The sequence below is a fragment of the Callospermophilus lateralis genome, unplaced genomic scaffold, assembly GCF_048772815.1.
Source record: "Callospermophilus lateralis isolate mCalLat2 unplaced genomic scaffold, mCalLat2.hap1 Scaffold_314, whole genome shotgun sequence".
In the NCBI taxonomy this organism is placed as follows: Eukaryota; Metazoa; Chordata; class Mammalia; order Rodentia; family Sciuridae; genus Callospermophilus; species Callospermophilus lateralis.
The window spans coordinates 313,256-329,331 of record NW_027513751.1 but is presented as its reverse complement, the minus strand read 5'-3'; the positions used below and the strand labels follow the sequence as shown (position 1 = coordinate 329,331).

The 16,076-nt window shown below is 33.7% G+C and overlaps 1 protein-coding gene across 1 annotated transcript in view; it reads left to right on the top strand.

Moving 5' to 3' along the window:
* LOC143640502 (roundabout homolog 2-like) overlaps positions 1 to 16,076 on the top strand; it is a 131,509-nt gene that overhangs the window by 61,071 nt on the left and 54,362 nt on the right. The window contains 3 exon segments of the mRNA XM_077108265.1: positions 6,200 to 6,373; positions 12,886 to 13,158; positions 14,923 to 15,123. Coding sequence (XP_076964380.1) covers positions 6,200 to 6,373; positions 12,886 to 13,158; positions 14,923 to 15,123 — 648 coding nt within the window.

The window sequence follows — 16,076 nt, the reverse complement described above, 5'->3', positions numbered from 1 at the left end:
GGGCTATAATGTGTCAAATGAATACAAATCTCATATAATTTGTAAGAATCTCTGGCTGAACTCCTTTTACCTGGTGTTCACTTTTATTTTCATGTTTATGCTTACATTTACAAAAAAAAACTGTTACCACTAAATGACTTCCTTTTTAATTGATGAGTTACTCTTTTTTGTTTTCTTTCAATTACTGTCTTTTTTCCTCCCCCTTTTCTCTTCCTCCTCAAGGATTTCTAACCTTCTCCTCCTTCTTTCCCTCCTCTCTTTAATAATTGTTTGCCTGAATCTTCAGATCATTCTTGATGTTCAAATCAAAAGTAAGAGGAAAAATTGTAATGACTGAGAGGTAAAATCAATAAATGTTAAAAATTTTAACGATTTTATGGTAGGAACTTTAACATATGTTATAGACCTTTTTGTTCATACAATATGACTAAACTGCTTTAAAATTGTCCTACGAAGGTACTAATTCTATGTATCTCATCCCCAATTCAGAGGAAAGTTGAAGACTTACCAGAAAGGCAGAGTAATCAAGGAAAAGAAAATATCGATTTCTTTCTGTTTATATTGGTTGCAATCTATTGAAGCAACTAACTTAACTTCTCTCTTTCACTTGGGATCATTAGTGTTCTCATTGCCTAATATGGCCAAATAGCTATAGTATTTTTATCTTTAACTCTAAAGTCATCTGTCTAGTCGCTTTGCTCTTATTGGAAGTACAAGTAAAAGAATAGCTAATGTTGTCTCTTTATCAAGCAATACCCACTTGATGTCCTGCCTTCCAGGCCACTCTCTCTTCCCAGAGAAGGGAGTCGGTGAGCATCAGGAAAAGCTTCATGAACAAATGAAAAATAAATTCATTTTTAAATGAATTTAAATATGTTTAAATATTTCTTGATTATGTTTGAGGCCATATTGTGTCAAATTAAAGCTTGAAAGATTGAGAGAAATCAGAGCAAACACAAAAGTAGGAAAGTTGCTGATCTGTTTAGGGTAAGGCAGATGCATGTATGGAAATCCTCTTGTGTGGGACTCACTTTCACAGGGCGATAACAGTTTATTTGGGGGGAAAGTTGGGAAGTCTTACAAGATGGGATTTCTTTGGTAACATTGCTGTGATGGGAGATTTTTTTCTAAATTTTGCAGATTCAGAAACTAAATTTGTCAATATTCTAGATCCTCAGAGTAGAACCACACAGCAGGCAGAGTAGACTCAATTTCTTGGCTGATCATAGTGGATAGAAGTGGAATAAGAAAATTTTAAAAGAATAACAACAAAAATAAGAGCTTGGGCTAAGTGCATTGGGATGGGTGAATCTCAATAGAGATGTCACATATACACACACAAATAAATTGCCACTTGCCACTTAATGATATTTAGCATCTTCATTGGAAGAAAATATTGCTTAACCTTGATATTCAAAAATATCAAAGCCTAACCAAGATGTACATCATATGAACTTTATTATATAATATATATCCTAATTTATATAATAAAAATTATATAGTACAATTTTTACTTTCTTACTTGAAGACGTTATTGCTTTTCCCATGGTTCCAAAGTAATCAACAAATATTCACTAATTTGTTTAATAAATTTTCTGAGGATGCTTGTAAGAACATTCTTTTTGCAACTAAAGAAAGGTCATTGCTAAGAAATTGTACATCAAATATAATCACTCAAAGAATTTACAGTGAATAAAAAAACATTAAATGCATTTAATTCCATATGCCCACTGTTCATTGAATTCCTACTGTTCAGTGACCCTGTACAAGAAATACTGAAGTGAAGAAGAGATAGTTCTTAATGTCAAGAGTTTTATTTCCTGGAACAGGAAAAATACATACAATATACAAAATATAGGGAGACAGGTGATAGACTACTGCATGCACAATGTTTTCACAACAAAGGAGGGAGTCACCCTAACAGAATGTTGAAGGTAGAACCCAGGTGATAAAGATGGTATTTTATTTGAACTTTAAAGTTTGGCAGTGATTATTAGATTTGGTGCAATACAGAGTATTGTCAAGAAATGGGAAGTGATGTGTGGGTGAGAGAGTGAGATTACACTAGTTGTGGGACAGAATGGGCTGTAAAGGTAGGCTGGCTTAATATTGGGGGGAGGTCTCAGATTCCTAATTTTTTATGTGCATTGGTGTTATAGGTAAGACTTTAAACAGAGGAACAAAGTATAAGATTGATGCTTTGAAAAGATAATGTAGATAACAATGAGGAAAGATAGAAGGGACTAGAAGGAAATCCGCTAAAAGGAGTGTCAGGATGAATTAGAATAACAATAAGGAGATGCTTGTTTGGAGAGTGAGTACAGACATTTAGAAAAACAGAAATCACATGGAAGGGTTTGGAACTGAGCTTTTGAATGTTTTAAAACTATTCCCAGTTCTCGACTTTCATATTCTTTTGTGACCCCTTGCTGAATCACTTTGATTTCTTCTTATCTCCTGTAGCATTATATTGCAAGACCCACTGCATCATTTCTTCTTTCATTTTGGGCTGTTGATCCTTGACTTGTGATTATTAACCTAGAAATGAATCTCTCAGAGGAGGCTCAGTTGCTTGTGTTATCTCAGGTTCCTTGCAGTGGTCTGTGTCAAGGGAATTTGTTTGGAAAGTAAAAAGTATATCTTTGTGCTTTTGGCAAATAGAATCAAGACTCTATCTTTCTCTGCTACACTTAACACCCTTTTAACTTCCAGATCATTCTAACCCTTTCAGTTTCAGTTTTCTCTGTTTTGAGAATGCATGCATCCGTGTTATTGTACCATGACAGCCTGAATTCTAAATTAACTTTTTGTAAGTCCTTTTTTTGTCCCTCTTCTAACAAAAGCAGAAGATAGGGTAAACAATACTTGATGATTTATTTTGTCATGAATTAATGGTACACCAACTTAAATATGTACTGCAATTTTAATTTTATTACATAATGAGTTAAGTTCCCAGTGTGCTTTTATCTAATATGTGTGTATGTATATGCATAAAATACTAAGTGACTTTCTAGAAAGAAAAAAAGTTGTCAATATCTTCAAAGTGTATTTTCTTTAAATATAAAGTTGCATTTTTTTTACTCTACTGCCATAGTTCATTTTGAAAAAGAAAATTGATAGAAATGCTGATAATAGTCTCCATAAAGGCTAATTTCATAAGTATCAGTGTTAAAGAGAAAATTAGAGTTCTTCAAATATTAAAAATCAAAGAAAGCATAAGAAATATTGAAATTAATAGCACTTTTGCAAACTAACATTTTCCTTATGTTCTATGTTTAGTTGATTTGATGTCATCTATACATTTTAGTTGATGTATTTTGTTATTTAAACAGTAATTAACTGTTCACCTTAAAATCTTAAAATAATTCCAGATCTTCTATGAAATACAACTGTACGTACAAGGTCCGGTATTCAAGTTTTTATGCAGATTACCATTGCCCTCTGAAGTAACTTCAAATTATACCCATACTATTTATTCAAGCAAGTCACTGATCAGTTTAAATTAACCATAATTTGTTTCAATAAAAGTGTTCATCCCTGACTTGTAGAAAATACACATAGCAGTTCTTGCTTGGAAAAATGATCATGTAACAATTTAAACAATGTAAGAAATGAACCACTTGGAAGATGTCTTGCACATGTGCTTCAAACAAATACCGATTTTACACAAGCTTCTTTCATTTGTACTAAGTGTGTTTAAAACACGGATAATGTTTAGCTAAGGAATCCATGATGAAACTTCAAAGTGGCAATTAGTCGAGGCAGTGTACTTGCTCATTCGTATAGTGTTTGCAAGCACATGAGATATGCAATATATACAAACTCACTAGACAACTACATTTGTTTTTAGGTTCAATGGTAAATGGATGGGGCTCTGCATCTGATGAGGATTGTAACTTTTCTAGTCATAGATCTAGTGTAGGTAGCTCCTCAGATGGTTCCATATTTGCCAGTGGCAGTTTTGCACAAGCACTGGTGGAAGTAGCAGATAAAGCTGGTTTTAGGCTGGATGGAACCAGCCTTACAAGAACAGGTTGGTAGACTCCAAAGTCAACACTCTTTGCATGAGAGAATCTTGTCCTTGGGACACTTACCTTTTTTCTCCTCTTCTTTCTCAGCAAGTCTGACTGCAGGGCTCTCTGTAATATGCATGAACATTTGGGATGCTCTGTTTTCTGAACTCTGACCTGATGCAAGTTTTGCAGAGCCAAAAATAGGCTCCAACTTACTACCTTCTATCCTTAATATCCCTTTCTCTTCACGGTTCTGCTGATTAATTGGAATATACTTCCTTTCTATATTACGGCAAATCAGCAACTCAGATTGCCATTAAATTTTCAATAACTCACACTTTGCAAAATCTGCACACATTAATTTTGAACCTAGTGATTAAAATTATTCAGCTTTTATCTCCATTACTTTCCTTTGCCCCGTCTCTTTCTACAAATGCAGTTTCTGGGAAACCTTCCTCAGCATGGGGTGAATAGGTGTAAGGCTTTCAGTCTAACAGTTCAAATGGCTGAGGGTCTTATTATTTGGCTAAGATTTTAATACAATAATTTATTATATGTTTTAAAGGATGCTAATTAAAGATACACCTACTGCATTTGCAAGTTGAATAAAATGATGACTACGTGTATATTGTACATTAGAGAATTTAATATTGATTTCTGAGAGTAATAAGTAATAATATAAAGGACCAATTATGTCATTTTCACATGCTGCTCATTCCACAAAAAGAAATGCAGTCTTAATTCTAAAAATAGATTAGCAGTTTGTAATCATTTGTTTTTCTGGGAAAAAAAACAACAATTTGGCATGATTATGTTCTAATATTTGTATATGTACTTCTTAACTTCACATTTAGGATGGTAATATATGAATTAAACTGAGCTCTCTTACAAAACTAATGAAATATCAAATGCATTTTTAAATCTTTGTAGTGTTCAAATATTAAATAAAAGTGATATGCTCCTGATATTTATTAAACTCTCAGGTTAGAAAAGTGAGCCTTGGAAATTGTCTTGAATTATATCATCAATGTTTATTTTGAGCACGTATTAGATATCTTCAAGCAAAATAAAATGATTTCTCAAGCATTGCAGAGGTTTATTTTCATATAGCATCCAATCTAAAATATGTTGTAATATAACTGTTATTTGAATTTTCTTGCTTTATAAAGCATAAGTCAAAAACTTTATGTTGCCTGAGTGCTTTTTGTGGCATTAGCTGTAAGCAGAACAGTGAGAAAGTGCAAGGAAACTAATAAATTAGACAGAATAGGTGCATTTCTTGCATGTGTGCTAATAGCTAATAAAACATTAAGCAACATCATGTAACATTGACTTAGGAAAATGAAACTATGTAGGATAAGTTTGTATGAAATGAAAACATGACAAGAGAATAAATATATGAACATAAACCATCCTTCTCTTACTATAATAAACAGTATTAAAAGACGTTTTGGAAAATGTATTAGGTAACCTTTTCCCAGAATAAATTTCACTTCTTTTGTACTAAACCACAAGAAAGGGAAATAGTACAATTCATTCGTCCATAAGAATTTGAAGTCTGCTCAGATACAGTAATCACAAAATACCTACTTCACTTTGGATATACAAGGTGATTTTAACCTGCTATCCTCTACACTGATGTTATTGAGTTTCCACTAAGAGATAGAGTTCATTTTGTTTGCATATAAGTGGTAAAGTCAATTTAGCATGTGTACCTGAGCAGACTTTTCAAATAAAACTACAAGGCATTTTTTACTTTGCTCAGATTTTTTACAATTTCAGGGGTGAAAATGAAACAGTGTGCAATTCATTTAAGAAATAACCTCTTGAATTTTGAGAAATAATGTTTCATGAATTTGCATATAACTATAAAATTATCACTAAGATTTTCAAGGTAATATAAAAACTAATCAAGCAGTATGAAGCTTTGGATTGGTGGATTTGTTTTATGTTCAATTGTTTGAAATATTTTTGTGGGTGGGATGTTCTTAGCTTATAAAAATTGAACACATTATATGTAGCAGGGCATATATTTATTTTTATAGGTGCACCAATATTTGGTATCTTCCAATGGCGTCTCTAGGTAGGTTCACAGACTTAGCCTTAGGAAGAGCAGAAAATACAAGACATTATTAGTGCATTACAATGACCTTCCCTATACCCCACTCCCTTTGTTTTCTTTCTAGGAAAAGCCTTTACCTCCTCTCAAAGACCTCGACCCACCAGCCCATTTTCTACTGATAGTAACACGAGCACAGACCTGAATCAAAGTCAGAGGCCCAGGCCCACCAACAAACACAAGGGAGGGCGAATGGACCAACAGCCAGCACTGCCTCACCGAAGGGAAGAAATAACAGATGGTAGGCTGATTTCTGTTCCTCTTCTTTCCTCAATGAAGAGATGCATTCTACTTGGTCATTAACTCAGATTAAAATATCTATGGTAGATTAGGCATTGCCTCATTACATACAAGGCAGGAACCTGGCAAAATGGTCTTGCTTACGTGAAACACCCTCTCTCTTAACAATCTGGAATTATGTCTTTATGATTAATCCCCAAGAAAGAGAAGCTGTACCACTCTTAACTGTTGATTTTTCTACCCTTCTGAAATTTTTCTTTATTGTATTTTAGCAAACATTCCACTTAAAGGTTAGGAAAAAAAAACATAAGCAGCATGTGCACATGTCATAGTATCAGAACATTTATGATATGAAATTATAATCTCTTTCACTCTTGGAAAAGAACTTGAAATGGTTTAGTAATTTTTTAGTTTCGTGAATTTCAGAGCTTAAAACATGCTAGCGGTTATGTAGTTGAAGAGTGTCTACTTGGGCTGCTATAACAGATAATCATAACTGTATAAACAGCAGAAAGTTTCTAAACAACAAATATTTATTTCTCATGGATCTCTGGGCTAATATTAGTGGAAGTACAAAGATCAAGGCACTTACTGATTTGGAATCTTTTGAAGGCTCACACTCTGGTTTACAGATGGTACATTTTTATTAATTCTCACATGATGGAACAGACCTCTCTGGGGTGTGATTAATAAGGGCACTAATCCCATTCATGTGAACTTTACCTTTATGACCTCATGAAGCCCTCATATTCCAATACCATCACCTGGGGTTAGGATTTCAACAGATGAATTTTAGGGATATACAGTCATTTGGACCATAACAAAGGGCTAGTGTATATATATATATATATATATATATATATATATATATATATATATATATATATATATATATATTTTCTATTGAAATTCAGAGAGTAAATATTTGGAGTTTTTTTTAGCATGTGGCCTGTGCCACAAGTACTCTGCACTGCCATTATTGCATGGGTAGAGCTATAGTAAATGAAAATATGGGTGCGACTAATATCTAATAAATCATTATTGATAGAATAGTGGCAGAATTTGGCCTATAGGTCATAGTTTGCCAACGTATGTCAATTAATTGAATAGCCAATCTTTGAATATTTGCTTAAATAGTTAGTTTCAGAAAATATTTTTACTGGAAGTTATCCATGGTCAATAATGAGTATTTCAACTGCTCTCAGAGCATAGTCTATTTCCCACATTTTCCACTTAATTATTATATCTTTTAAAGTCTGAATAAATATATTCATCATGAAACTTTATTCTAAGCATAAGCACATATGAAGTATATTTAAGAATATATAATTATATTTAAAGTGCCTAGTATGCAGTGAGACTCAAAAATGAGTTTCTTCCCTCTTCTCAACCTTATCTTTCCTAAGCATACAAACTTTATCTGAGATTGTCCAACTAAACACTAGGATTAACCTAGCCATGCTGAATGTTGGAAACATTTGGGGAGATCTTCAAATAAACCATGGAGACATTCATGATTATTCTGAGGTATAATCCTATTATAGGAAGTTTTGAAGCTCCATGGGTTAAAATTAATGGACATCCACCTTTGAGAAGCTATGACCTAGTACTTAGCACTCTTACATCCATCATTATGAAACAGAATGAAGCTTGTTTTGGAAAAAAAAAGCATTTTCCTTTGTGGGAAGGGGCACTCTGTGTCAGGCAGCCATCTTTGTGCTTTCTTTTGTCACCCTGTAATGCTAAGAAGGCTTAAAAAAGCCAAACATGCTTGTTCTAAAAGCTTTCAGGTTTGTTCATATATCCTGCTTATTTTGTTTTCATGGGGAAGTGTTTCTATGGAATATGAAGATTAAGGGTCCAATTGAGTTTTTCATTCTCTCTAAATAGATACCCTGTGGTGAACAAAGCCTTTCTGCTCCACATGCTCTGGAGATTAGTTGAGCACTTAGAATAGTTTGCAGTGTTGATCTTATTCACTCTAAATAGAAAAGACTGCTCTCACTGATATGCTACAACTTGGAGAATTAATAATTTTATATATTTTTTTCTGCTCAGAATATTGTGGCAACAGAGAAAAATATAGTGTGTTCTTTTTACAAATCTTTGAAGACCATATGTAGTATATGTGGATGGCATACAATTTAAATATACAAAAAGTAGAGTGCTCTTTTTTCTTCTATAATCCTTTTTTCTGCAAGATTTTTCAATATGTTCACATAAAACTATCTTCCTCCTAGTTTAAATCATGATCAATATATTGCTTATCTTTCTAAAAAAAATAGGTCCCTAAATTTCAATTTTGAAAAGTGATTATGAATTATGTGTTATTAGTAGATATATTTTAAGTGATATTGCAAAGGAAATTTGGCTCACATATCTTCCCACATGTGCAATCCAGACACATTTAATTGTGAAACAAGGACATTTATTTTGGAGGCCTTAAGAATATTGTTATTTTACAATAAATGCTTATGACATGGCACTTACATGATATGAATCCATGTGTCAGGAATAATTCAAAACTTCTTTACATAAAATCAAACTGTTCTTTTTGGGAAGATTGCTGCCTAGTAGTTTATAGTGTATGGACACTTTACAATAAAACTTTTATATTATAGATTTTACAATAGTGTTTTATGGCTATATTAATTAGGGTAATTATTGCTAGCTGCTTTACCAAACAACCTCTAACCCTCAGTGTCTTGGCACAGTAAAAGATACTTTCTTATTGACACACTCATCTATCAAGGTCAGGTGGTTCTCCTCTAAGGAGTAATGTAAGGGTGTAGGTCTCTCCAGAATTGAGATGGCATTATTTTCAGAAATATTTATGGTTTCTGAGTGAGGCAAAGACAGATAATGGGTGATCATTGGGAGTTTCTAATGACAAGAACCTATTTCATGTCTCATATGTCATTATCAAAAACTCTCTCCCATGGTGTCTAGTACTAGAAAGTATCCTCCATGTGTCCCAGAAGAATTGGAATGGATATTTCTGTGTCTGTCCCAAAAGCTATACCAAAACCCAGGCACACCTAAGGAGACATTGATGAATCCACATCTTCTATCCACTTGCATAATGAGTCAAAAAATACCTTTGAAGCCAACACACTGAGTAAAAATTGGCAGTTCTCTACCCAACAAACTGATTTTCCTTAGACTACAACCTGTGTTCCCTTTCCCCTGGTTTTTAATGCCCTGTTCAGAAAAGGGGCCCTTTCCAAGCTCTGTCAAATATTAGCTTTACCCCTTAAAATATATATTAAGTGTATTCCACATGGTAGGCAATAGGAGCCAGATAGACAAAATCCTCTGGTTTCATGGAGCTTACATTTGAGTGTAGGAAGATAGATAAAGACCAACAGTAATACATGAATATAAAAAAGCAGTTGATAAGAGGGTGATCATTGCCATGAGGAAAAAGACAAAAGGGAAAGAAGTTGAGAAATATGGAGGTAGGGAAGAGATATTTTTCAGAATGTTCTTTAGGGAAGGCCTCACATACAAGGTGACATTGGAGAAAAGACTAGAAGAATGAAAGCAAAGATATCCAAGGAAAGGTCCTTCAAAGACATAAAAAAAAGCAATAAAATCTGGGGCTTATTTACCAAAAATGTTAGGGGAGAAAAATGACTAGAGCAAGCATAAAAACAAAATAGAACACGAAGTCAGACAAGCAAAAGAGCACATATGATGTAGGACCTTAAAGCTGCAGTGTTGCAATCAGCCTTACAGTATGTTGAGTGGGAAGCTACTGGAGAGAGGGGTGGGGAGTGGGGGGTGGGGGGGAGCAGAGGAGTGACATGATCTTCTCTGTTTTTCTTTTTAAAAAGATCGTCTCCACTGTTGTGTTATATTTAATGGGGAAAAGGTGTAAAACAGATCACATACTTAGAAAGCTGTAGAAGCAACATAGGGGATTCATAACAAGTCAGAAATAAGTGAAAGCGATGAGAAGTGAGGAATTCTGGAAATGGTGCTCACAGGTCTTGTTAATAAAATTAGTAAAGCAAAGCTTAAAGGTCACTTCATAGCTTTGGTGAACTTGTAGGATGAAATTGCCACAGGTGGGGAAGAGGAATATCATGCAAGACACACATTTTATAAAGGAGGAACTAGATTTCAGTTCTGATATGTGCAATTTGAAAAGCTTTCTAAATATCCAAGTGGAATTGTCCCATGTAGATTTGGTTAGAAGAGTCTGCAGTTCTTGGGAGGAAAGATCCAGAATGGAGATACTTCATTTCTTTGTGGTCCCAGTTTCTCAAATAAAAAATGAAGACAATAACAACATTTATGTCATGGGATTGTGGTCACCTGACAATAGCTAATTCTCAGTAGTCTAGTAAGATACTCTTTAGTGAATTGACTTTGTTGAGATGAATCAACCTACAATTGAATAATAAATTTAATTTAGATAAAATGTATTTGCTTATATATTTTTATTTTTCTATAGCCATTTGCAATTCCATTTCCCTTTCCCGTTGGTTTATTTCAATGTGCTTGCAATGCCCTTTCTTCTTAGAAGACACAGTCTTCAAGGATATTACTTAATTATGAAGCTATATAATTTCAGGTTATATTAAATAGTCTTCAGAGTTTTAGCTGGCATAAGCAGATACCATTTTGACCATTTTAGAAATTAAGCTGCTCTGATGGAGAGTAAAAATCAATGTGAAGATCTGTTATTTTGGAAGCAAATTTTATAATTTCTCCTTGCTGTCTCTCTAAGAACAATAACTCAAATGAAATAATTAATTTGCATTTATAATAATGTTTAGTGATGGGAGTCCCAAACTCATTAGATTATCCAACAAAGAGATATCTCAACATTACATTAGCTTTTCATCTTGGAAGAAATGTTTGGAATAAAACCTTATTTTCCCAGACAGAGACTCTGTTCCCCTCAATAATTAGAAATTCATAATATAATGTGAAAAGTATACATAAGAACTAGTAACCATCCAACCTGGGTGCTCCAGATTCTCTGTGCAGTAGAGAATAATATAATTTTGCTCCTAAGACAAAGTATAAATTTTAGAATGACCAGTTTAACATTCCTTTGAAAAAGCTATTTTTTGTATATAAGAAATTTATACTTTTCCCTTTAAAATTCAATGATAATATTATTAGAAATAAGAACCTGGTTATAAAAGTGTCATAACAATGCTATATTAAGTACAGTATCTTCTAATTAATGAAATAAATAGTATACATGATTTTTGCTTTTTATGAATAAATAACATAATTGCCAATACTCTAAGGATAAACTAAGAAGTACGCAATAGCATACACAAAATCACAATAAATCAAGCTAAATGAATATTTAGAAGGATTTAAAAATTATTTTAAACCTGGGTGTTGTGATGCTCACCTACCATACCAATGACTCAGGAGGCTGAGTCAGGAGGGTCACAAGTTTGAGGCTGGCCTCAATCATTAGCATTTAATGAGACTCTAAACAACTTACAAAACTACCTCAAAATAACAAATTAAAAAAATTGGGGATGTAGCTCAGTGGCAAAATTCCCCTGGGTTCAATGCCCAGTACTAAAGGAAAAAAAATAAATCATTTCAGCTGGTGTAATATTTAAGGAAGGAAGTATGATTTCACAGTGGAAGATTTTCAAGACACAAAGTTTTAGATATGAATAGCTAATAAAAGGAAAATGAAAAATTTGCTGATACTTGAACTTTAAAGTTTTTCATTTCCGATATTTAATTTAAAAAGCATTTCTAAAAAATTATCTATTCCACTACTTCTCAAATTTCCATGATATATTGCCAACTCTAGTACCATAAAGCATATTCAATCTGTATGCTGAACATTGGTTATTATTTATTAAAATTAATACATTGGAAGATTATAATATATTAGTTGTAACTCATTAGCTAACTCATGAAACGAATAGCCAGAATTGGTTGTCAGGCAGAATGTTAATTGCATTTAATAAATGTTAGCTTAACCCTTTGACTATTGCTAAATGTGCCACATACTTGGGTAAAGGCAATCATATGTTGCATATGATACGGCATATAGTTCTTAATTTCCCAAGGGTGATGTTTCCTATGGAGATTGGCAGGCTGGCTTTTGTTCTTTTATTAGCAAAGTTGCTAGAATTTCTAGTGATGTTATTATTTTATTTTTTGCCATAGTATTTCTACTTTGAAAAGGGAAGGATGAAAATGAATTATGACCCTTAAGTTGCCCTTTAACCTTGAATGTTAGCCCCAGTGTGCAATTGAAAACATTTTCCATGTTTAACAGTTGGATGAATCCAGTCAATTTGATTTCAATGATGCTGTGGTAGAAGACAGCAGAGACACCAATAATATGCATTTTACATATCAATAATTGACTTTTATTTTTCTCTGTTTTTTTTTGTTTGTTTGTTTTTGCATGGGTGATACTTGTACGAGGGCAGGAGTTTTTTTTTTTCCAACTTGAACTAAAACCTGTATTTTTTCATTAAATTTTAGTCCATTCTAAACATTATTCAAAATTTTTAGATCTTCCACCACCACCAGATCCCCCACCAGGTCAGGGTTTAAGGCAGCAAATAGGCCCGAGCCAGCATGCTGGTCATGTGGAAAACTCAACAGAGAGAAAAGGAAGCTCTCTAGAGAGACAACATGCCTCCAGCTTAGAAGACCCAAAGAGCTCCTTGGATTGTCCAGCCAAAACCTCCCTAGAGTGGCAACGACAAACCCAGGAATGGATAAGCTCCACAGAACGCCAAAAAGACACACAAAACGCCCCACACAAACAAGGGTTTGGATCAGGTGTGTTCTGCACAGTCCCAAGCAAGTGTGGGCTGTGACCCTTTTATTTTCTACCAGGTATTCTAGAAATGGCAGTTGTTTAAGGGCATCCAAGAGATATTTGCCTTAAGTCAGTAAGTGAAGTAGGAATTTCTCAAGCAGACCTCAGAGGCATGTTCCTTGAAACTGATTACAGTGGTGATTGCTCCTCAAATTGACCACTCCATAGGTCTTTGAATCCAAGAGATCTCCAGCCTTCATCTACGGTCTCAGGGGACAATTTTGGCTTTTTTGCCTTTTACCTTTTCTATTGAGTAGCTTTAAGACCACTAAATTTCAGCTTTTGTGTCAGTTTAATCTCTACCTTCAAGGAGATTGTCATTTTGACAGAAGTAACTAGTCACTTGAAAGGAGAGCTCCTGTCAGTCAATTAGGTGAATTAATTGAGATTATAAATTTACAAATAAATGACCAACCAACAGACCTCATGTTGGAAAAGGTTAACTGATTAAATGTAGATGACTGTTCACATGGGGACAAGAATGCTCTTGTTTATAAATCACACTTCCTGGAAATGTTAAAACATAAATTTCATGGTTTCTGATTGGACATTAATTAGGGGTGGGGCTATTGCATTTTTTGGAATATCTTGCATCAGGATTTACTGAGTATTAATAAACATACACATGCACACAACTTTTGAAACATATTCCATATTCATTTGGACTCAATCTTTATTAGACAAGTCCTCTCCCCATGCATTTCTGTAATTACATTTTGTTACAACACTGTGCTCAAGTTTTTGAAAAATTCAATTTGTGCAAGGGCCAGAAGATGACAATTTCAATATCTAGATTTACTGAAATGTTTAGGAATGGTTGACCATTCAAGCTGTGAGAGAAAAATTATGTGATCCCTGTCATTAAAGACTATCTAAGGCAAGAAACAGTAAATTCAGCCAACATTTTTTCATCATCTAATCACTTGTTAATGGCCAAAACCTCAAAAGAAAGAAAGAAATAGAGTAGTTGGGGTGGAGAGGAAGATGTGGAGAGATGAAAAGAAAGAGCTAGAGAAAGACAGGAAGAGAAAGATAAGAAATAAAGAGAGGAGAAAAGGAGAAGGAAAGAAGGATTCAAAATATTAAATAATTATTCATAATACATTTGATCAGTTATTTGTTGGGAGACAATATACAAAATAAATATTATCACATTTGTTAAAATTGGGTGGGTTTCTCTTTTTTTTTTAATGAAATTCCTAGCCTTTCAATTAATATATTTATGTCCCAAGCAACAACAAAAATTTAAGAAACTTACTTAATTTGTTAATACAAAATCCTTGATCTAAATTGATTGAGAAAATATTGCTGTGGTTTAAACTAAAACAAAACCACGTTCCTTCTGTTTTGATGGGAATATTGAAGCCTCATTGAACTCTAGAAATTATTCTAAGATATGTTTTTTTTGAAACAAAGTAGTTCACTGTAAGCTGCTCTCTTTTATAATGAATTTAAGTTTTGCAAATAATATACAACAGTGTATACTTATCCCAAGATCTCTTTTAATTTAATCCTGCTTCAGATCCTATTGTAGGAAATGTTGCTTGCACATGGAAATTCCTTTAACATCCAGTCTTGATTAAACCTCTTAATTTTAATTTTACTAAAGAATGAAATAGTAAAATGGTCCATTCTGAGCTTAACTTGTAAGAGTTAAATTCGTGTTATTTTCCCAGGCTGCAGTTCAATTTAGCCCTTTATTGTTTTTTATTTTTCTTTTTCAGAGGAGGCCTTGGTGCCCTATAGCAAGCCCAGTTTCCCATCTCCAGGTGGCCACAGCTCATCAGGAACAGCTTCTTCTAAAGGATCCACTGGACCCAGGAAACCAGAGGTGTTGAGGGGAGGCCACCAGCGCAATGCCAGTAACCTTCTTGACATAGGATATATGGGCTCAAATAGTCAAGGACAGTTTACAGGTGAATTATGTAAGTGTTTTAGGTCACTGAAAAGGCTACCATAGCCAAGCACGGTGTGGCACAGCTGTAATCCCTATGACATAGAAGGCTGAGGTAGGAGGATTCCAAGTTTGAGGCCAGCCTCAATTTAGTAAAACCATCAGCTACTCAACAGGACCCTGTCTCAAAATGAAAAATAAAAGCACTGGGGATGTAGTTCAATGGTAGCTCATCCCTGAGTTCAATCCCCAGAACCAAAATAATAAAAATTATGGTTTATTGTGATTCAGAAAAAATATTAGATTAATAATATTGTCATATTAAACAAATTTAAGAATGATAGAAAACTTTCCCTGCTACAGGAAAAAAAATCAATGATTTTTAAACAAGTTTGGTCATAACGTAGATGATTGCTATTTATAGCAGGTCGATGACATAAATATTTCATTTATATTTCAAGATGATTTATGCTATGTAAGAATTACTTTAAACATGGTGGTGCACACCTGTAATTCTAGCTACCAGAGGCTGAGGCAGGAGGATCACAAGCTTGAGGACAACTTGGGCAACTTAGTAAGATCCTGTTTCAAAATAAAATATAACAAAGGCTGGGGATGTAGCTCAGGATAGAGCACCCTTGGTTCAAACCCCATTACCAAAATAAACAACCATAAAACAACAGAAAATTGTTTAAACGTGGGCAAAGAGTCTCAACACTTACAAGTTAAATTAAATGTAGTTCACTGAATACTTTTCTTGCTCTTTTAAACTCAGCACAATAAAAAAGAGAGAAATTCTGGCCCTTTGGTACTTTAAAGAGTCTTCTTAGTAGTTCTTCCTATTCTTCATTTATTTGCTCTTCATTCATTTTTTTTTTTTAAATTTATGGAGTCAGTCTTAAAAAAAATTTGATCTTTGATTTGAGTTAGTTCACAATATTTTTATTATAATGATATAGCTATTGATTAAGTTTATCTTTTTGA